General features: G+C 42.8%; 1 protein-coding gene across 1 annotated transcript in view; it reads left to right on the top strand.

The window, feature by feature from the left end:
* FAAH2 (fatty acid amide hydrolase 2) overlaps positions 1-23761 on the top strand; it is a 149067-nt gene that overhangs the window by 53950 nt on the left and 71356 nt on the right. The window contains exons 2-3 of the mRNA XM_056538199.1: positions 3755-3974; positions 4063-4272. Coding sequence (XP_056394174.1) covers positions 3755-3974; positions 4063-4272 — 430 coding nt within the window. The remainder of the gene's footprint in view (positions 1-3754; positions 3975-4062; positions 4273-23761) is intronic.

Raw genomic sequence — 23761 nt, 5'->3', positions numbered from 1 at the left:
TAGTTATCATTCTGATTCCAAGATTGTTTTTTCGTGACATATTCTACTTTAACAAAGTGGTAAATTTTTGTGGTAGCTTGCATCCTTTCTTGGTGAAAAATCCGTAAATTTGATGAAAAATTAGAAAATTTTGCATTTTTCTAACTTTGAAGCTTTCTGCTTGTAAGGAAAATGGATATTACGAATAAAAAAAATTTTGGTTCACATATACAATATGTCTACTTTATGTTTGCATCATAAAATTGACCAGTTTTTACTTTTGGAAGACACCAGAGGGCTTCAAAGTTCAGCAGCAATTTTCCAATTTTTAAAAAAAATTTCAAACTCGATATTTTTCAGGGACCAGTTCAGGTTTGAAGTGGATTTGAAGGGTCTTCATATTAGAAATACCCCATAAATGACCCCATTATAAAAACTACACCCCCAAAGTATTCAAAATGACATTCAGTCAACGTTTTAACCCTTTAGGTGTTTCACAGGAATAGCCGCAAAGTGAAGGAGAAAATTCAAAATCTTCTTTTTTTACACACATGTTCTTGTAGACCCAATTTTTGAATTTTTACAAGGGGTAAAAGGAGAAAATTTTTTCTTGTGTTTGTAGCCCAATTTCTCTCGAGTAAGCACATACCTCATATGTCTATGTAAAGTGTTCTGCGGGCGCAGTAGAGGGCTCAGAAGCGAAGGAGCGACAAGGGGATTTTGGAGAGTACGTTTTTATGAAATGGTTTTTGGGGGGCATGTTGCATTTAGGAAGCCCCTATGGTGCCAGAACAGCAAAAAAAAAACACATGCCATACCATTTTGGAAACTAGACCCCTCGGGGAATGTAACATGGGATAAAGTGAGCCTTAATACCCCACAGGTGTTTCACGACTTTTGCAAATGTAAAAAAAAAAAAAAAATTTTTTTTACCTAAAATGCTTGTTTTCCCAAAAATTTTACATTTTTAAAAAGGGTGATAGCAGAAAATACCCCTAAAAATTTGAAGCCCAATTTCTCCCGATTCAGAAAACATGCCATATGGGGGTGAAAAGTGCTCTGCTGGCGCACTACAGGTCTCAGAAGAGGAGTCATTTTGCTCTGGGGGCATGCCGCATTTAGGAAGCCCCTATGGTGCCAGGACAGCAAAAAAAAAAAACACATGGCATACCATTTTGGAAACTAGACCCCTCGGGGAACATAAAAAGGGGTTAAGTGAACTTTTACACCCCACAGGTGTTTCACAACTTTTGCATATGTAAAAAAAAAAATTTTTTTTTTACCTAAAATGCTTGTTTTCCCAAAAATTTTACATTTTTAAAAATGGTAAAAGCAGAAAATACCCCCCAAAATTTGTAACACAATTTCTCCCGAGTACAGCAATACCCCATATGTGACCCTAAACTGTTGCCTTGAAATACAACAGGGCTCCAAAGTGAGAGCTCCATTCACATTTGAGGCCTAAATTAGGGACTTGCATAGGGGTGGACATAGGGGAATTCTTCGCCAGTGATTCCCAAACAGGGTGCCTCCAGCTGTTGCAAAACTCCCAGCATGCCTGGACAGTCAACGGCTGTCCGACAATACTGGGAGTTGTGGTTTTGCAACAGCTGGAGGCTCCGTTTTGGAAAGAGTGGCTTACCAGACGCTTTCATTTTTATTGGGGAGGGGGGCTGTGTAGGGGTATGTGTATATGTAGTGTTTTTTACTTTTTATTTTATTTTGTGGTAGTGTTTTTAGGGTACAGTCACACGGGCGGGGGTTCACAGTTTCTCGCTGGCAGTTTGAGCTGCGGCAGAAAATTTGCCGCAGCTCAAACTTGCAGCCAGATACTTGCTGTAAACCTCCGCCCATGTGAGTGTACCCTGTACATTCACATTGAGGGGGGGGGGAACATCCAGCTTTTGCAAAACTACAACTCCCAGCATGCGCTGACCGACTGTACATGCTGAAAGTTTTAGTTTTGCAACAGCTGTCGGCACACTGGTTATGTATCACTGAGTTTGTGACCTAACTCAGTGTTTCACAACCAGTGTGCCTCCAGCTGTTGCAAAACTACAACTCCCAGCATGTACGGTGCATGGTGTACATTGACTGCTGAGAGTTGGAGTTTGCAACAGCTGGAAGCACACCGGTCGTGAAACACTGAGTTAGGTAAAAAAAAAAAAAACTCAGTGTTTCACAACCAGTGTGCCTTCAGCTGTTGCAAAACTACAACTCTCAGCAGTCACCGACAGCCAACGGGCATGCTGGGAGTTGTAGTTATGCAACCAGCAGATGCACCACTACAACTCCCAGCATGCACTTTAGCTGTTTGTGCAAGCTGGGAGTTGTAGTTATACAACAGCTGAAGGTACACTTTTCCATAGAAAAAATGTGCCTCCAGCTGTTGCAAAACCATAAGTCCCAGCATGCCCATAAGGGAATGCTGGGAGTGTGGTGGTCTGCCTCCTGCTGTTGCATAACTACAGCTCCCAGCATGCCCTTTTTGCATGCTGGGAGCTGTTGCTAAGCAACAGCAGGAGGCTGTCACTCACCTCCTGCTGCTGCCGGCACACAGGCCAGTCCCGCCGCCGCTGCTCCTGGGGCCCCGATCCCAACATTGACGCCGGGGATCGGGTGCACGTCCCACACCCGCTCACGTCCTCCGGAAGAGGGGCGGAGTGGGTTGCGGGAGTGACACCCGCAGCAGGCGCCCTGATTGGTCGGCCGGTAATCCGGCTGACGAATCAGGGCTATCGTGAGGTGGCACCAGTGCCACCTCACCCCTGCAGGCTATGGCTATCAGCCAGTAATTCTGGGTCACCGGGTCACTGGAGACCCGATTGACCCGGAATCGCCGCAGATCGCTGGACTGAATTGTCCAGCGATCTGCGGCCATCGCCGACATGGGGGGGCATAATGACCCCCCTGGGCGATATGCCGGGATGCCTGCTGAACGATTTCAGCAGGCATCCGGCTCCGGTCCCCAACTGGCTAGCGGTGGGGACCGGAATTCCCACGGGCGTATGGATACGCCCTCAGTCCTTAAGGACTCGGAATGCAGGGCGTATCCATATGCCCTATGTCCTGAAGAGGTTAAAGGGGTATTCCAGGAATTTTTTTATATTTGACTACAGGGCTGTAAAGTTAGTGTAGTTCATAATATAGTGTCTTTACCTTTTTGTGTGACGGTTATCTCAAAATTCTTCTGTGATTTTTCACCCCTCTATTTATTTTTAACAGCATACAAAATGACTGTCTCAGATTTTTCCCAGCTTGCAATGCTCACTAGTCAGCTGATGACAGGGAGCCTGTCTGCTTCATTTGGGTGGAGCGATCACTTGGTGGGAGAGAGATCAATCTGCAACTAATGCAACAGCTGGAGGCACCCTAATTGAAAACCACAAGTCTGCAGCCTATTTATGTTTCAATGGGGGGGGGGGTGGCTGATGTGTGGGCGGGAGGAAAATAGAATTTTGGGATTTGAAGTTAAAAAAAAAAAAAAAAAAAAAAGTCAAAAGGGAAATAACAGTTGACAAACAGCTAGCCACAATATTATGGTAATCTCACAATATAGCAATTTATTCCCAAGAAAAGCGCAGATCCTTCCTAAGCATGTCCATTACTGCCTGCCAGGTACATACTAAAATCATCTTATGGTGGATAACCCCTTTAAGTTACAGCCAAAAGTACGTTGGCAAGCACAGTAATTTTTCTAGTGGAGAGAAATTGTATTTCTGCTTTCTAAAGCACATGTGATTGTTTGTATTATTTAGATTCTCTTGCTTTTCAGGTCAAGTGTAGTGATGTTGTGCAGTCTTTTATAGCCCGGATCCAAGAAGTGAATCCCATAATTAATGCTTTAGTATATGATCGCTTTGATGAAGCCTTACATGAAGCCAAGGCAGTTGATGACTTGGTGTCTTCTGGAACACAGGATGAGGCAACCCTTAAAGAAAATTACCCTCTTCTGGGTGTCCCATTAACTGTTAAAGAAGCATTTGCTCTGCAAGGTAAAACTACTTTTTGTCTGTGATGATCAATCTGTTTCCAGCTATTTTTTGTATTTGTTTTAAAATATTTGGTGCATACTGTTTCTAGGCATGCCACAGAGCTCTGGACTTATATCACGACGTTCAATACACTCGGAACATGATGCCGTTGTAGTCTCAAGGTTGAAGAGAGCTGGAGCAATACCTCTTGGTGTTACAAACTGCAGTGAATTGTGCATGTGGTATGAGTCTAGTAATAATGTATATGGCCGGTCAAGGAACCCATATAATTCCCAGCACATCGTAGGGGGTAGTTCTGGTAAGTTAAAAATGTGGATTTATGATCACAAATGTAATGTTAACCAGTTAAAAAAAAAATACATGGCTGGGGACAACCCAGATAATACAAAGTTTTAAAGGCAATCTGGCAGCACTCTGTACATACTTAAATATCACAACATGTTAAAAGAAGTGAAACCAGGCAGAAACAAAGTCTACACTTTCCAAGGTATCTGTACATACTTGTATTCTCAATAAAATACTATGGGTCCCTTTTTTCTTAGAACTCTGCATTGTGCTATTTCTCTGTTATTCCATCTCAAAATGTATGCATACATTTACAAGTGGGCATTGTATATTGTATATCCCATATACATTTTATATCCCATATATTTAGATCAGTGCGGTTATCCGGGTCCCGCAGCTCTGGGGGCATTTTATTCCCCTAATCCAGGGTAAGTGCCAGTGTCTACTCTCCATAACCCCATTATTTTAGAGGAGGGTGAAAGAGGTAGTCATTGTATAGGTCTATTGCCCAAAAAGCAATTACAATAATAGAAAAACATGGATATTTTACTGTAAGTGCACTCAGTAAAAAACAAAAGTTTTTCTTTTAAATTTCCCCAACAAATAATACTTTTTGTGGTTTCGCTGGACATTTTATAGTAAAATAAAAGGTGTCTTTGCAAAGTACGATTGGCCGTGCAAAAATAAGCCATTATTTAGCTCTGTGGATGGAAAAATAAAAGTTATCGCTTTTTAAAATGCAAGGAGGAAAAACAAAAAAGCAAAAAAGGAAATTGGAAAAATGTGGGGAAAAATCATCCTGTGGACTGTGGACCTTTTTTTTTTTTTTTAGTAAATACAATGCATTTGGAACATTTTCATACCGTTTAACTTTTTGAATTGTTTGTGGCCTTGTAGTTTAAAAATAAATAAATTAAAAATCAGTCCCGTCCCCCCCCTCCCTCCCACTGTTCTGAATAGAGATGAGCAAATTTACAGTGATTTGATTTGTCACAAACTTCTTGGCTCGGCGGTTGCTGACTTTAGCCTGCATAAATTAGTTAAAGGGGTATTCCAGGCAAAACCTGTTTTTTTATATATATCAACTGGCTCCGGAAAGTTAAACAGATTTGTAAATTACTTCTATTAAAAAATCTTAATCCTTCCAATAGTTATTAGCTTCTGAAATTTTCTGTCTAACTGCTCAATGATGATGTCACGTCCCGGGAGCTGTGCATGATGGGAGAATATCCCTTGCATTATGGGAAAATATCCCCATAGGAGCTGGACAGCTCCCGGGACGTGAGTCATCATAAAGCAGTTAGACAGAAAACAGCAAATCAACTTCAGAAGCTAATAACTATTGGAAGGATTAAGATTTTTAATAGAAGTAATTTACAAATCTGTTTAACTTTCCGTAGCCAGTTGATATATAAAAAAAAGTTTTTGCCTGGAATACCCCTTTAAGCTTTCAGGTGCTTCGGTGGGCTGGAAAAAGTGGATACAGTCCTGGGAGAGTCTCATACCCCATAATGACAAAATGAAAACAGATTTTTAGAAATCGTTGCTAATTTATTGAAAAAGAAAAACTAAAATAATGCATTAACAAAACATTAACTGACAGTCATGATCTATAATATAAGGCCTGAGGTATAGGTGAACGCTGGCTAGCCCGGTCTAGAGAATTGCATTTTTTGGTCAGAGAGCCATCTTCTTTTTGTTTGTAAAATATTGCATTGATATAATTATTCAGACCTTTTACTTAATATTTAGTTGAAAAACCTTTAGCAGTGATTACAGCTTACAGTCTACTTGGGCATGATCCCTTAGGCTGGTTTCACACTGCGTAATTTCCATCCAGAGAGTCAGAGTGCGGGCAGCGCCAACTGAATCAGTTCATGCTAGGACCGTGCAGACATTGTTGTCCCAATAGACAGCAATGTCTACCAGAACATTGAACAAGATTTACAGGGGGGTACAAAATATTTAAAACTGCATTAGAATAGCCTTTACTTGGAGCTATAAAAAGCATACAACAACCCCACTACAATAAGTGATGTGAACAACAATATAAAACATTTTCAACCAGTGAGTCATGCAATCCCACCTTGGCCTAAGATGCCAGTCAGACACAAAAATTGGACCAAACAATTGATCTCTGTAACCACCTGGGGACAAACAAGGTATCGGAAATCAGGGGAACAATGGTCTAAGGGCAGGAAGATCGTTTATCAACAAACGGGTATATTACCCTTGTAAACCCCTAGTGAAACTACAACTACTCCCTCAGGGACCAGGGACTCCCCCCGTGATTCTTGTCATTCTTGAGTGGTGGTACTAGCCACTACTTTTTCCTGTGAACTATAGAGCACTGATGGAGTTCAATGTTCTGGGGGAATTTTCCGCGTGGATTTTGTTGGCGGAAAGTCCACCTTGAAAAAATCTCTGCAAGGGGCACTGTACAGCGGAATCACATTGTCAGCAATGGGACTCTGCTGCACCAAAATTTCTAAACGGAAATCCGCTTGGAAATTCCGTAATGTGAACCCTGCCTTTTAAGATTTGCACACCTGGATTTGAGGAATTTCTCCCATCCTTCTCCTGTCAGGATGAATGGGGACATTCGGGGACAGCTATTTTCAGGTCAGTCCAAAGATGTTTGGGTTCAAATCAGGGCTCTGGCTGGGTTACTCAATGACCTTCACAGAGTTGTCCTTTAAAGCACTCCTTGGTTTTGTGGTTAGTGTCCTTGTTTTGTTACAAGTTAAACCTAGGCCTAGTCTAAGGTCCAGAGCTCTTTGGAACAAGATTTCATTATAAATATCTCTGTTCTTTGCTTCCTTCAGCCTTTCCTCACCCCTGACCAGCCTTCCTGCCCCAGCAGCTGAAAAATAAATTAATATGAAGCAACAGTGCTGTATGAAACTTTAATAAGTACAATGTTCCTCAGAGGAGTTTCTATAATCTGAGGGTAAATAATTGCTTAATTTTATCTCAAGAATGAAAAAACTGTGTGTTACTTTATGTATTCCAGGATTTGTTTAAATTATTTTTTTCTGACTAAACTGCAAAGTTATTGTAGTTCATAATATAGTGTCTGTACCTGTGTATGATGGTGGTCTCGCAATTCTTGTGATTAACATACAAAACTACTCATGTCTCGGGATTTCCCAGGTTGCAGTGCGTCGAGACCTGACCTCACTAGTCAGTTGTGCACAGGCAGCCTGTCTGCTTCAATGGGTGGGAGACCGCTGGGTGGGAGAGATTTTTGCAACAGCTGTAGGCACCCTGATTAGAAAACCCTTGGTCTTTTGAATGGATGCAGCTCATTTGTGCTGCAATGGGTTGGGTGGCTGATGTATAGGAGGAAGGAATGTAACTTACAAGCATGGAACTATGCGATGTGTAATTTAAGAGACCAAACTGCAACAGGAAATACCCAGTCAACAAAAGGATAGCCTGGCAGGTATGTACTAAAATCATCTTTCAAGTTCATTCATGGAGGGTGATAGTCTGCAGGAATAAGCTATATCCTGTGCAACAATCTTAGTATGGAGAGTCCATTCCTGCTGTGCCCGCTTATTGTTCTGGATAGATACCTTCCAAGTGTATTTTTTACAAGTTACAGGTAGGGTAATGGATGGTTAAGACTTCTGAGACTACGAAGAAATTGTACTGAAATAGGGGACTTTGAGGAAGAATCTAAACAACTCAAAATAACATTTTTAAATAAGGGCTGTGACAAAAGAACGTTGGAATCAGTATACGGGGAAATAATTTTCAGTATACGGGATAACCGTTTTGACAAAAAAAAAAAAAAGGATGAAGAAAAAGAAGGAATTGAGACCACTGCTGTACGCTGTATCCATATGCCCGGGCTGCAAAAGATAAACAAAATAAACTTTAACTTACCTACGTCGGCCTGTTCCTGGGGATGGGAACGTGGGACAGCCGTCAGCCTATCGCCGGCCGCAGCGATGTTCCGCCACGGCCAGTGATAGGCTGAGCCCACTGTCATGTAAGAAGCCGGCCAGAGCTCCTTACATGACAGTGCACTCAACCTATCACTGGCCGGGGCAGAACATCGCTGGGATACAGCGTACAGCAGTGGTCTCCAACTGGCGGACCTCCAGCTGTTGCAAAACTACAACTCCGGGCATGCTGGGAGTTGTAGTTTTGCAACAGCTGGAGGTCCGCAGGTTGGAGACCACTGGCGTACAGTATAGAGCTCCAGCGCCGGCGGCCCCACACAAAGAGGAGGAGGGCAGTGCTTGCGGGTGACTGTGTGAGTAGTACCCCGCTGGGCTGATAATTAATTGGGGGGGGAGCAGAACATCGCTGGCGGGCAACATGATTTGGGGGGGGGGAGCAGAACAGCGCTGGCGGGTCACATGATTTGGGGGGTGGGGTTGAATGAAATACCGTTATATACCGCGGAACCGCCATAAGTTACAGAAATACCGTGATACCTATATTTGGTCATACCACCCAGCTCTAGGGTATTCCAGGAATTTTTTTTTTATTTGACTATGCTACAGGGGCTGTAAAGTTAGTGTAGTTCATAATATAATGTCTAAACCTGTGTGTTACGGTTTTCTTACAATTCTTGTGTGATTTTCACCCCAATATAATATTTTTTAACAGCATACAAAATGACTGTTGTCTCAGATTTTTCCCAGGTTGCAATGTGGCCAAGACCTGGCTCACTAGTCAGCTGATGACAGAGAGCCTGTCTGCTTCAATGGGTGTAGCGATTGCTGGGTGGGAAGAGAGATCAGTCTGCAACTAATACAACAGCTGCAGGCACCCTGATTTAAAACCACAGGTCTTTTGAATACAGCTCATTTATGTTTCAATGGGTGGGGTGGCTGATGTGTGGGAGGGAGGAAAATGGAATTGTGGGATTTGTAGTCAAAAAAAGAAAAGTCAAACCGGAAATATAAATTCACAAAAAGCTAGCCACAGTGTTATGGTAATCTCACAACATAGCCATTTAGCCCCAAGACAAGCGCAGATCCTTCCTAAGCATGTCCATTACTGTCTGCCAGGTACATACTAAAATCACCTTATCCCCTTTTAACTCCTTCCCTAATAAAAGTAAGAATCATCCTCCTTTTCCCATGAAGAAAAAAAAAACAAAACTGTAAATTAAAAATAAACACGTGCGGTTTCGCCACGTGCGGAAATGACCGAACTATAAAAATATATATCGTTCATTAAACCGCACAGTCCAAAAATCCAAAATAGCATATTTTTGTCACTTTTTATATCTTGAAAAAATGAATAAAAAGCTATCAAAAAGTCCGATCAATACAAAAATGGTACCTCTAAACTTCAGATCACGGTGCAAAAAATTAGCCCTCATAGCGCCCCGTACACAGAAAAATAAAAAGGTTATAGGGTTCAAAAGATATAGTTATGATTTTTTCCAGAAGTAAGCCAAAATCATACCTTTTATAAGTAGGGTATGATTTTAATCGTATGGACCTACAGAATAAGGAAAGGGTGTAATTTTTACCGAAAAATGCACTGCGTAGAAACGGAAGCCCCCAAAAATTACAAAATGGCATTTTTTTCTTCAATTTTGTCGCACAATGAATTTTTTTTTGTTTCCCCGTGGATTTTTGGGTAAAATGACTGTCATTGCAAAGTAGAATTGGCGCAAAACATAAGCCATAATATGGAATTTTAGGTGCAAAATTGAAAGGGTTATGATTTTTAAAGGTAAGGAGATAAAAATGAAAGTGCAAAAACTGAGAAATCCTGCGTCCTTAAGGGGTTAAATGCATGAACAATGAGGAAAAACTGGTTAGGAAAAAACTCTTAATTCTGAACTCTCCTTAATGCAAAAAGGTAGTATGAAATTAGGGATTCCTTCCTATGAGCCCTATAAAAAGGACACAGGATCAATGGAATACCATACCTGATGAAGGGAGCAGTAAGTGTTTAACCCCTTCCCGCTATATGACATATGATACGTCCCAGCACCCATGTTCACGCTTTGGGACATATGCATATGTCCTGACGATCTCCTGCTCTGCTGCGGGCAGCTCAGGATCGCGGTGGTCCCGGCAGCATTAACCCCATAGATGATGTGATCAATCCTGATCACTACATCTATGGTGTTGACAGGGGGAACCGCAATACAATTGCGGTTTGCCGTTTGTTGCTATGGCAGCTGGAGGCCAGATCATGGCCTCCTGTCTGCCTGCTAGGAAAGCCTGTGAGATCCAGAGGCTGGTTCGTACAGGTTGTAGTTTGTGCGGCTCATTATTCATAGTATGCTGCAGTACAAATGTATTGCAGCATAGTATAACCTGTAAAAAAATACATTAAAGGTTCTTCAATAAAAGTATAAAGTATAAAAAAAATGCCCCTTTCCCAATGAAAGCCTGGTATTATCATTAAAAAAATAAAACACATCATATACATATTAGGTATTGCCATGTCGTAATGACGTGTACTATAAAGATATAATGTAAATTATCCCACACGGTAAAAAAAAAATGCAAAATTTGACAATTTTGGTGCATGTATCACAAAAATTATACCAATAAAAAGTACAGCTTGTCCCACAAAAAATACGCCCTCACTCAGTGGAGTCGGACCAAAAATAAAAAAAAATTACATCTGCCAGAATAAATATTACATCACTTTTACCGCACAGTGAACACAATTAAATTTTTTTTATTTATTTTTTTTTAAGCCAGAAATTTTACATACATTTTTCGGGAATTTGAGTTTTTCACCAAAAAATGCTGCGTGTGTCAACACAAATGCACCACTTATATGAAGTATAATATGTCATGAAAAAAACAATCTCAGAATCGCTCCGCTTAAAAAAGCGTTGTAAAGTAATTACCATTTTAAAGAGAAAAAAAAAAAAAAAGGGCCTGGTCATTAAGGTAAAAAATGGGTCTGCCCTGAAGGGGTTAAACTCTTTGGAGGTATTTTGGTCCAACCTGAGCTCTGTAGTGATGTCACATACAGCAATCTAACACATTGCCAAATTTTGGAGGAACATCAGCTGGGTGTAGACGCCACTGGCCTGGGCAGTCTCCTCGCAGTCCTAACCATCCATTCCGCTACTTGTAACTTGTAAAAAAAAAAAAAAAAAATTAAACACTTGGAAGGTATCTAACCAGAAGAACAAGCAGGCACAGCAGGAATGGACTTTCCATATGAAGATTGTTGCACAGGATATTGTTAATCCCTGCGGACTATCACCCTCCCTATGAATGAACATGAAAGATGTACAATGAACCCTTAAAGGAAAACTGTCAGCCTGTACACCCACACTAAACACTGGGTTATATTATGGGTCAACAGGAGTCCAAGGAGGGGTCACTTAAATACATCCAGTAGGTCCTGAGATATGGCCCCCGAAAGATCCTCTGCTAAATCCAGGGAATTGTGCACAGGGGTGCGTGGCTCTGGTCACTCAATTTGCATAGTTACATAGTTAGTACGGTCGAAAAAAAACATACGTTCATGAAGTTCAACCAGGGAATTGAAGGGTAGGGGTATGGTGGGATATTGGGGGAAGGGATGGGATTTTATATTTCTGCATAAGCACTAATGTTATTTTGTTCCAGGAATGTATCTAACCCTGTTTTAAATTTATTAATTGTTCCTGCTGTGACTAGTTCCTGAGGTAGACTGTTCCATAAATTCACAGTTCTTATGGTAAAGAAGGCGTGTCGCCCCTCGAGACTAAACCCTTTCTTCTCCAAACAGAGGGAGTGCCCCCTTGTCCTTTGAGGGGGGCTTAACCTGGAACAGTTTTTCTCCATATGTTTTGTATGGGCCATTAATATATTTATATAAGTTTTATCATATCCCCCCTTAAACGTCTCTTCTCAAGACTAAACAATTGTAACTGCTTTAATCGCTCCTCATAGCCAAGATGTTCCATGCCCCATATTACTTTAGTCGTGCGTCTCTGCACCCTTTCCAGCAACACAGTGTCCCTTTTATGGACTGGTGACCAAAACTGAACAGCATATTCCAGGTGAGGCCGTACCAATGCTTTTTAAAGGGAGAGTATTATGTCCCTGTCCCTTGAGTCCATGCCTCTTTTGATACATGACAATATCCTGCTGGCCTTGGAAGCAGCAGCCTGACATTGCATGCTATTCTGTAGTCTGTGATCTACAAGTACACCCAGATCCTTCTCTACCAGTGACTCTGCCAGTTTAATCCCCCCTAAGACATACGACACATGCATGTTATTAGTACCCAGATGCATAACTTTACATTTATCCACATTGAACCTCATTTGCCAAGTGGATGCCCAGACACTTGGTCTATCCAAGTCATCTTGTAACCTATACACATCCTCTATAGACTGTACCGTGCTACAAAGCTTGGTGTCATCTGCAAAGATAGAAACAGAGCTGTTAATGCCATCCTCTATATCATTGATAAATAAATTAAACAACAGCGGTCCCAGTACTGAACCTTAGGGTACACCACTAATAACCGGGGACCAATCAGAGTACGAATCATTGACCACCACTCTCTGGGTACAATCCATGAGCCAGTGTTCAATCCAGTTACAAACTAAAGTTTCCATGCCCAAAGACCTTAACCCCTTCATGACCCAGCCCATTTTCACCTTCAGGACCTGGGCATTTTTTGAAAATCTGACCACTGTCACTTTAAATATTAATAACTCTGGAATGCTTTTACTTATCATTCTGATTCCGAGATAGTTTTTTCGTGACATATTCTACTTTATGTTATTGGTAAAATTTCACTATTTGCATCCTTTCTTGGTAAAAAATCAAAAAATTTCATGAAAATTTAGCATTTTTCTAACTTTGAAAGTCTCTGCTTGTAAGGAAAATGGATATTCCAAATAAATTACATATTGATTCACATATTCAATATGTCTACTTTATGTTTGCATAAAAAAATTGACAAGTTTTTACTTTTGGAAGACACCAGAGGGCTTCAAAGTTCCGAAGCAATTTTCCAATTTTTCTCAAGATTTTCAAAATCGTACTTTTTCAGGGACCAGTTCAGGTTGGAAGTGGATTTTAAGGGTCTTCATATTAGAAATACCCCATAAATGACCCCATTATAAAAACTGCACCCCCCAAAGTATTCAAAATGACATTCAGTAAGTGTTTTAACCCTTTAGGTGTTTCACAGGAATAGCAGCAAAGTGAAGGAGAAAATTCTAAATCTTCATTTTTTACACTCGCATGTTCTTGTAGACCCGATTTTTGAATTTTTACAAGGGGTAACCCAATTTCTCTCGAGTAAGGAAATACCTCATATGCGTATGTCAAGTGTTCGGCGGGCGCAGTAGAGGGCTCAGAAGGGAAGGAGCGACAATGGGATTTTGAAGAGTGAGTTTTTCTGAAAGGGTTTTTGTAGAGCATGTCCCATTTAGGAAGCCCCTATGGTACCAGAACAGTGGACCCCCCCCACATGTGACCCCATTTTGGAAACTACACCCCTCATGGAATTTAATAAGGGGTGCAATGAGCATTTACACCCCACTGGCTTTTGACAGATATTTGAAACAGTGGACTGCGCAAATGAAAAATTTTATTTTTCATTTTCACAGACCACTGTTCCAAAAATCTGTCATACGCAGTGGGGTGTAAATGCTCACTGCACCCCTTATTAAATTCCATGAGGGGTGTAGTTTCCAAAATGGGGTCACATATGGATATTTATTGTTTTGCGTTTGTCAGAACTGCTGTAACAATCAGCCACCCCTGTGCAAATCACCTCAAATGTACATGGTGCACTCTCCCTTCTGGGCCTTGTTGTGCGCCTTCAGAGCACTTTGCGCCCACATATGGGGTATCTCCGTACTTGGGAGAAATTGCATTACAAATTTTGAGGGTCTTTTTTCCCTTTTACCTCTTGTGAAAATGAAAAGTATAGGGCAACACCAGCATATCAGTGTAAAAAATTTTTTTTTTTTACACTAACATGCTAGTGTAGACCCCAACTTCACCTTTTCATAAGGGGTTAAAGAAGAAAAAGCCCCCCAAAATGTAAGGCAATTTCTCCCGAGTACGGAGATACCCCATATGTCCCAAAACTGTTGCCCTGAAATACGACAGGGCTCCAAAGTGAGAGAGCGCCATGCGCATTTGAGGCCTAAATTAGGGATTTGCATAGGGGTGGACATAGGGGTATTCTATGCCAATGATTCCCAAACAGGGTGCCTCCAGCTGTTGCAAAACTCCCAGCATGCCTGGACAGTCAATGGCTGTACTGGGAGTTGTTATTTTGCAACAGCTGGAGGCTCCGTTTTGGAAACAGTAGCGTACCAGACTTTTTCATTATTTTGGGGGAGGGGGCTGTGTAGGGGTATGTGTATATGTAGTGTTTTTTACTTTTTATTTTAGGTTAGTGTAGTGTTTTTAGAATACAGTCACATGGGCAGAGGTTCACAGCAAGTTTGACGCTGGGAGTTTGAGCTGCAGCGCAAAATTTGCGCCATCTCAAACTTGCAGCACTCACTGTAAACCTCCGTCCATGTGAGTGTACCCTGTACATTCACATTGAGGGGAGGGGGCAAACATCCAGCTGTTGCTAACTCCGAGCATGCCCTTTGGCTGTCCGTGCATGCTGGGAGTTGTAGTTTTGCAACAGCTGGAGGCACACTGGTTTGGAAACACTTAAGTTAAGTAATAAACGTTCAAGTGTTTTGCAACCAAACTTAGTGTTTCCAAACCAGTGTGCCTCCAGCTGTTGCAAAACTACAACTCCCAGCATGCATGGTCTGTCAGTGCATGCTGGGAGTCATAGTTTTGCAACAATTGCAACAGCTGGAGGCACTGAGGTAGGAAACGGACAATGTTTCCCAACTAGTGTGCCTCCAGTTGTTGCAAAACTACAACTCTCAGCATGCCCAGACTGCCCAGGCATGCTGGAAGTTGTAGTTCGGCAATATCTGTAGGATCAGATGTTGCCGAACTACAACTTCCAGCATGCTTGGGCAGTCTGGTATGCTGGGAGTTGTAGTTTTGCAACATCTGGAGGTCCATAGTTTGGAGACCACTGTATAATGGTCTCCAATCTGTGCTCTTCCAGATGTTACAGAACTACAACTCCCAGCATGCCTGGACAGACTGAGCATGCTGAGATTTGTAGTTTTGCAACATCTGGAAGAGCACAGATATGAGACCATTATGCAGTGGTCTCCAAACTGTGGACCTCCAGATGTTGCAAAAATGCAACTCCCAGCATGCCCAGAAAGCCAAAGGCTGTCTGGGCATGCTGGGAGTTGCAGTTTTGAAATTCCCAGAGGCAGCGGTGAGATCGCTTTACGGCGATCTCACTGCTGCCAATGAAGATGCTGCCCTGCTGCCGCCGGGACGCACCGCACTCACCGCCGGGACGCACCACCGCCGGGACCGCCTGGAGGACACCGCTCGGGACACCGCATGGCTGGGTAAGTGACGCCGGGGGACTGGTAAGGGACACTTAGTAGAGTGGTGTGTGTCCCGATCCCCGTGATCGGGACTCACACACCGCGCTGCTATCAGCTAGTCAGATTTGACTAGCTGATAGCAGCGATCGCTGGGGGGGGGGGGGATGAAACCCCCCGTGGTAGCATGGTAAGATGGCTGGCTATCAGTGATAGCCACCATCTTACCGGGCGCTGCGGGATGCCGCGAGTAGCGGCAAAAATGTTCATGACGTACCTGTATGTCATGGGTCGGGAACACCTTGCCACTCATGACGTATAGGTATGTCATAGGTCGGGAAAGGGTTAACCCCTTAAGGACTCAGGGTTTTTCCGTTTTTGCACTTTCGTTTTTTCCTCCTTACCTTTTAAAAATCATAACCCTTTCAATTTTCCACCTAAAAATCCATTTTATGGCTTGTTTTTTGCGTCGCCAATTCTACTTTGCAGTGAGATTAGTCATTTTACCCAAAAATGCACGGGGAAACGGAAAAAAAAATCATTGTGTGACAAAATCGAAGAAAAAACGCCATTTTGTTTTTTTGGGGGGGCTTCCGTTTCTACGCAGTGCATATTTCGGTAAAAATTACACCTTATCATTATTCTGTATCCATACGGTTAAAATGATACCCTACTTATATAGGTATGATTTTTTTTTCAGAAGTGCGACAAAATCAAAACTACATGCAGGAAAATTTATACGTTTAAAAATGTCATCTTCTGACCCCTATAACTTTTTTATTTTTCCACGTACAGGGCGGTATGAGGACTCATTTTTTGCACCGTAATCTGACGTTTTTATCGGTATGATTTTTGTTTTGATCGAACTTTTTGATCACTTTTTATTCATTTTTTAATGGTATAAAAAGTGACCAAAATACGCTTTTTTGGACTTTGGAATTTTTTTGCGCGTACGCCATTGACCGTGCCGTTTAATTAATGATATATTTTTATAGTTCGGACATTTACGCACGCGGCGATACCACATATGTTTGTTTATTTATTTTTACACTGTTTTATTTTTTTTATGGGAAAAGGGGGGTGATTCAAACTTTTATTAGGGAAGGGGTTAAATTACCTTTATTAACACTTTTTTTTTACTTTATTTTTGCAGTGTTATAGGTCCCATAGGGACCTATAACACTGCACACACTGATCTTTTACACAGATCACAGGTGTGTATTAACACGCCTGTGATCAGTGTTATCGGCGCTTTACTGCTCCTGCCTGGACCTCAGGTACGGAGCAGTCATTCGTCGATCGGACACCGAGGAGGCAGGTAAGGGCCCTCCCAGTGTCCGGTCAGCTGTTCAGGACGCCGCGATTTCACGGCGGCGGTCCCGAACAGCCCGACTGAGCAGCCGGGTCACTTTCACTTTCGCTTTAGAAGCGGCGGTCAGCTTTGACCGCCGCTTCTAAAGGGTTAATACCGCACATCGCCGCGATCGGCGATGTGTGGTATTAGCCACGGGTCCCGGCCATTGATGAGCGCCGGGACCGACGCGATATGATATCGCAGGAGACGGCGCAGGACTTAAATATACGTCCTGCGTCGTTAAGGGGTTAAAGGGGTACTCCGGTGAAAACCTTTTTTCTTTTAAATCAACTGGTGGCAGAAAGTTAAACATATTTGTAATTTACTTCTATTAAAAAATCTTAATCCTTCCAGTACTTATTAGCTGCTGAATGCTACAGAGGAAATTCCTTTCTTTTTGGAACACTGATGACATCACGAGCACAGTGCTCTCTGCTGCCATCTCTGTCCATTTTAGCAACCATGCATAGCAGATGTATGCTAAGGGCAGCATGGTGGCTCAGTGGTTAGCACTGCTGCCTTGCAGTGCTGGGGACTTGGGTTCAAATCCCACTAAGGACAACAATAAATAAAGCATTATTATTATAATAACATCAGCAGAGAGAACTGTGTTCGTGATGTCATCAGAGAGCATTCCAAAAAGAAAAGAAATTCCTCTGTAGTATTCAGCAGCTAATAAGTACAGGAAGGATTAAGATTTTTTAATAGCGGTAATTTACATATATGTTAAACTTTTTGCCACCAGTTGATTTAAAAGAAAAAAAAGGTTTTCACCGGAGTACCCCTTTAACTTACCTGTCAGACAACTATGAGGGACATTATCAAACGCTTTAGCAAAATCCAGAAACACTATATCCACAGCCATTCCTCTGTCAAAGCTTCTACTCACTTCTTCATAAATGCAAATTAGATTGGTTTGCCAACTTCTATCCTTAGTAAACCCATGCTGGCTATCACTTATAATACAATTATCCCCAATGTATTCCTGTATGTAATCCCTTATAAGTCCTTCAAACAATTTACCCACAATGCACGTTAAACTTACTGTTCTATAATTTCCTGGGGAAGACCTAGAGCCCTTCTTGAAGATTGGTACCTCATTCGCCTTGCGCCAGTCCCTTGGCACAATACCAGTCACCAGAGAATCTCTAAATATCGTGAACAAGGGTACAGATATTACTGAACTTGCCTCTCTAAGAACTCTTGGGTGTAATCCATCCGGTCCTGGAGATTTGCTTACATTTACTTAACTTAACTTACCTTGTACCATTTCTACATTAAGCCAGTTCAGTACATTACATGATGTGTTACCAGCACTGACCTGGCCAATGTCAGCTCCTTTTTCCATAGTGTATACAGAACTAAAGAACCCATTTAGTAGCTCCGCTTTCTCTTGATCGCCTGTGACAACCTCCCCATTATCATTATTAAGGGGTCCTACATTCTCTGTCCTTGGTTTTTTTGCATTTATATATCTAAAAAAATATTTAGGATTAGTTTTGCTTTCTTTGGCCACCTGTCTCTCATTTTGAATTTTTGTAGTTTTTATTACATTTTTACAGATTTTATTAAGCTCTTTGTACTGTTTAAATGTTATAGCTGACCCATCAGATTTGTATTTTTTGAAGGCTATATTTTTTGTTGTTTATTGCTCTTTTAACCTCATTTGTCAGCCATGTAGGATTTAGTTTTAATCGTTTATATTTGTTCCCCTTTGGTAGTAAATTTGAGTAGCTCTATTAGTCCAGTGATGCAAATAATAAAATGTTGCAGTATCTTGTAATACCTTTTTTATTGGACTGACAGCAATTTGTAGAGACAAGCTTTCGGGATTCCTCCCTTTATCGAGTCCTTGATAAAGGGAGGAATCCCGAAAGCTTGTCTCTACAAAATGCTGTTAGTCCAATAAAAAAGGTATTACAAGATACTGCAACATTTTATGACTTTTCCCCTTTGGTATATATTTAGCTGTATAGTTATTTAGAGTTGATTTAAAGATGTCCCATTTACCTTCTGTATCAGTATTTGACAACATCTCCCCCCCCACCCCCCCCCCCCCCCCCAGTCAGTCCTGTAGTGCAGCTCTCAGCACAGGGAAATTTGCCTTTTTAAAGTTATATGTTTTTGCCTTCCCCGCCTGTCTTTGTTTTCTACATTTTAAATCAAAAGTAACTACCGTATATACTCGAGTATAAGCCGACCCGAGTATAAGCCGAGACCCCTAATTTCAACCCAAAATCCCAGGAAAAGTTATTGACTCGAGTATAAGCCTAGGGTGGGAAATACCTCATCCCCCCCCTGTCATCATCCAGACCCGTCATTAACATCCTCATCATCATCCCCTTGTCATCATCCCACACATCCCCCCTTCATCATCCCCTTATCATCCCACACATCCCCCCTTCATCATCCCCTTGTCGTCATCCCACACATCCCCCCTTCATCATCCCCTTGTCATCATCCCACACATCCCCCCCTTCATCATCCCCTTGTCATCATCCCACACATCCCCCCCTTCATCATCCCCTTGTCATCATCCCACACATCCCCCCTTCATCATCCCCTTATCATCCCACACATCCCCCCTTCATCATCCCCTTGTAATCATCCCTCACCCCCCCCCTTCATCATCCCCACCCCCCTTCATCATCCCCACACCCCCCCTTCATCATCCTCTTCTCATCATTCGCCCTCAGTGGTCTTCAACCTGCGGACCTCCAGAGGTTTCAAAACTACAACTCCCAGCAAGCCCGGGCAGCCATCGGCTGTCCGGGCTTGCTGGGAGTTGTAGTTTTGAAACCTCCGGAGGTCCGCAGGTTGAAGACCACTGCGGCCTTCAACATCATCCAGCCCCCCTCTCACCCCCTTTAGTTCTGAGTACTCACCTCCGCTCGGCGCTGGTCCGGTCCTGCAGGGCTGTCCGGTGAGGAGGTGGTCCGGGCTGCTATCTTCACCGGGGGCGCCTCTTCTCCGCGCTTCCGGCCCGGAATAGAGGCGTTGCCTTGACAATGACGCAGAAGTACGTTGGCAATGAACGCACCTCTGCGTCGTTGTCACGGCAACGTGACTATTCTGAGGCCGGGCCCGAAGCGCTTAGAAGAGGCCTCCCCGGTGAAGATAGCAGCCCGGAACCACTATCCCACCGGACCACCTCCTCACCGGACAGTCCTGCAGGACCGGACCAGCGCCGAGCGGAGGTGAGTACTCAGAACTAAAGGGGGTGAGAGGGGGCTGGATGATGTTGAAGGCCGCAGTGGTCTTCAACCTGCGGACCTCCGGAGGTTTCAAAACTACAACTCCCAGCAAGCCCGGACAGCCGATGGCTGCCCGGGCTTGCTGGGAGTTGTAGTTTTGAAACCTCTGGAGGTCCGCAGGTTGAAGACCACTGCGGGTGGGGGAGTTCACTCGAGTATAAGCCGAGGGGGGTGTTTTCAGCACGAAAAATCGTGCTGAAAAACTCGGCTTATACTCGAGTATATACGGTATATTGTGGTCGCTATTACCAAGGTTTTCCCGCACAGTTACATTACCAACCAGCTCTGCGTTGTTGGAATTGATCAGATCCAACAAGGCATCACTTCTTGTTGGGTCCTCCACAAACTGGCCCATAAAATTATCCTGCAATAAATTTAGGAATTGTCGCCCCTTTGTAGTTTTAGCCAACCCCGGACCCCAATCTATATCTGGATAGTTAAAGTCTCCCATTATTACCACTGTACCAGCCCGGGCGGCCCTTTCTATTTGTTTATACAGCCGCCCTTCTATTTCCTCAGTGATATTAGGGGGTCTGTAGATTACACCAAATATTATTTTTTTCAGTATTTCCCACCTTTTGTAATTCTACCCACAGTAATTCCACATCCTCAGAATCATCACACACACTATGGCATCGTTCACACTGACTTTAATACCACTTCTTACATACAGATAGACTCCACCACCTTTCCTGTTCATTCTATCCTTGCGAAACAATGTAAACCCCTGCAGATTGACAGCCCAGTCATGCGAGGAGTCCAGCCATGTGTCAGTGACCCCAACTATATCAATATGTTCCTCCAGTATCAAGGCCTCCAGCTCCCCCATTTTATTTGCTAGGCTTCTGGCATTTGTGAACATACACTTTACATTTCCATCCTTTATGTTATTGGGGTTAATGGGATTCAAGGGTATATGTTTTATTTTACTATGAAGCCTATTCCTATTAACTATTCTAACCCCTCCCTCCGCTCCACCCCCAGGTACATTAATAATTCCCACCTCTCTATCTACGCTATCTTCCCCCTCTTTGCTGTAGGTTTCCTCCGCCCAAGTCCCTAGTTTAAACACTCCTCCACCCTTCTAGCCATCTTCTCCCCACGCACAGCTGCACCCTCCCCATTGAGGTGCAGCCTGTCCCTATGGTAGAGCCGGTAACTGACAGCAAAGTCGGCCCAGTTCTCCATGAACCCAAACCCCTCCTTCCTACACCAGCTTCTGAGCCACTTGTTTACCTCCCTAATCTCCTGCTGTCTCTCTGGTGTGGCTCGTGGAACTGGTAGTATTTCAGAAAATACTACCTTGGAGGTCCTTGCCTTAAGCTTGCGGCCTAAGTCCCTGAAATCATTTTTAAGGACACTCCACCTACCTCTTACTTTGTCATTGGTGCCAATATGTACCATGACTGCTGGGTCCTCTACAGCCCCGCCCAACAACCTGTCAATACGATCCGCAATGTGCCGAACTCGACCGCCAGGTAGACAACACACTGGTCGGCAATCCCGGTCTTTGTGACAGATCGCCCTGTTTGTCCCCCTAATAGAGTCCCCCACCACTAGTACCTGTCTGGCCTGCCATGCACTCCTCCCTCCTTCCTTACTGGAGCAGACACCCCCTGGCGGTCAGAGGCAGTATCCTGCTGCAGTACTGCTATCTCTGAAATTGCATCCCCCCTCATCTGCCAAGCGGGCAAACTTGTTGGGGTGTGCCAGTTCAGGACTAGTCTCCCTCACACTTTTTCCCCTACCCCACTTTCTAACTGTAACCCAGCTAACTGCCTGACTGTCCTGCAACTCCGTCCCACTGTCCTCCCCCACCTCTACCCCTGAGAGTGCCTGCTCAGTGAGCAGGAGACTCCTCTCCGGGTTGTCAATGCATCTCAATGTTGCCAGTTGTTCCTCTAGATCCAGGATCTGGGCTTCCAAACGAACAACTCGCTCACATCTCACACAACAATATTCACCCTCGAACTGCTGCTCAAGGATTGCATACATTGTACAAGATGCAAACCGGACTGCATTTTTCAACATGGAGGCCATTCTAGGTTTGGGGATTGCAAAAATATCAGTAAATAAAAACAAAACAAAAAAAAACTATCAAATATGTCAATAAAACTCCCTGAATTTAAAGTCCCTTAATGTTAAGTCCCTCTCACTTTTATACCCACACTCACTTGTATACTTCACACTCTTGTATACAGCTCAAAACAATCACAGCTAAAACAATCGCTTGTATACTTCTCTCATAGTTAGCAGAGACTTCCTTGCTGTTTCACTGCTGGGAGAGACTGGATGCAAAAAAAATTATAAAAAATTAGAAAAAAAATAATATAGGGGAAGGGGATCTTTCCACACAACTTATATATTCATTGTCTGACTCCACTTCACTAGGATGTAGAGTCACACACAATATGTAAATTGAGTGGGCGTAGCCCCACCTCCTGTGCGCGATTCACTGAATTTAGCAGAGGCTCTTCTGGGGGACATATCTCGGGACCTACTGAATATACTTGTGATCCCTCATCGGACTCCTGTTCACCCACATTGAGTTTAGTGTGGGTGAACTGGCTGACAGTTTTCATGAATACATAAAGTAACAGTTTTTTTGTTCTTGAGATAAAATTAAGCACTCAGATTTAGACACTCCTCTGTAGAACATTGTACTTTTATCTGGCATCAGTGGTATCTGATTAGTGCGGGTTTATCAAATAGTCTGGATTATTGTGGTCCTGGAAAAGAGTATCAAACTAACTTGTAAGGGTAGAGAATCATAGGCATTATGGGGGAAATTTATCAAAGTTGTCTGTCCCGCATCAATATAGACCAAACTACAGAGGGTTAGGCTGGTCTATTGTGCGCCTAATTTATCAAAAGGCACACTGCTCTTGATAAATTCTTCACACAGACTTCAGGATCTATGCTTTAGACTGTATTTAAACCTGCTCAAGCATGGTCTGACATTTCGGCACACTTTCAGCCGATGCAAATTGTCGCTGAAAAGTCGCTTTTGATAAATTCAGCACCAATGCATTTTTCTGTCTAAAATGGACTAGAATGCATCATGTTCTAAAAATCTTCTAAAGCAAAAGTTGCAGAAAAGTCGCACATATTTAGACTGCGACTTTCTGTGCGACAAATTTAGACAGGAAAAACCAGTCTAAATCCTTTGATAAATTTCCCCCTATGGCTTCCATTTTCACAGGATCCATCATGGATCTGTAATGATCAGTTTTGATCCGCTCACCTACCCCTGTTTTATAAGGGTTTTTATTTTTTAAAGTGGTACTCCGGTGAAAAACTATTTTATTTATTTATTTTTTTAAATCAACTGGTGGCAGAAAGTTAAACAGATTTGTAAATTACTTCTATTAAAAAATCTTAATCCTTCCTGTACTTATTAGCTGCTGAATACTACAGCGGAAATTATTTTCTTTTTGAAACACAGAGCTGTCTGCTGACATCATGAGCACATTGCTCTCTGCTGACATCTCTGTCCATTTTAGGAACTGTCCAGAAC

The sequence above is a fragment of the Hyla sarda genome, chromosome 9 (genome assembly GCF_029499605.1).
Source record: "Hyla sarda isolate aHylSar1 chromosome 9, aHylSar1.hap1, whole genome shotgun sequence".
NCBI classification, from domain to species: Eukaryota; Metazoa; Chordata; class Amphibia; order Anura; family Hylidae; genus Hyla; species Hyla sarda.
This window is presented reverse-complemented; position numbering and strand designations above follow the sequence as displayed.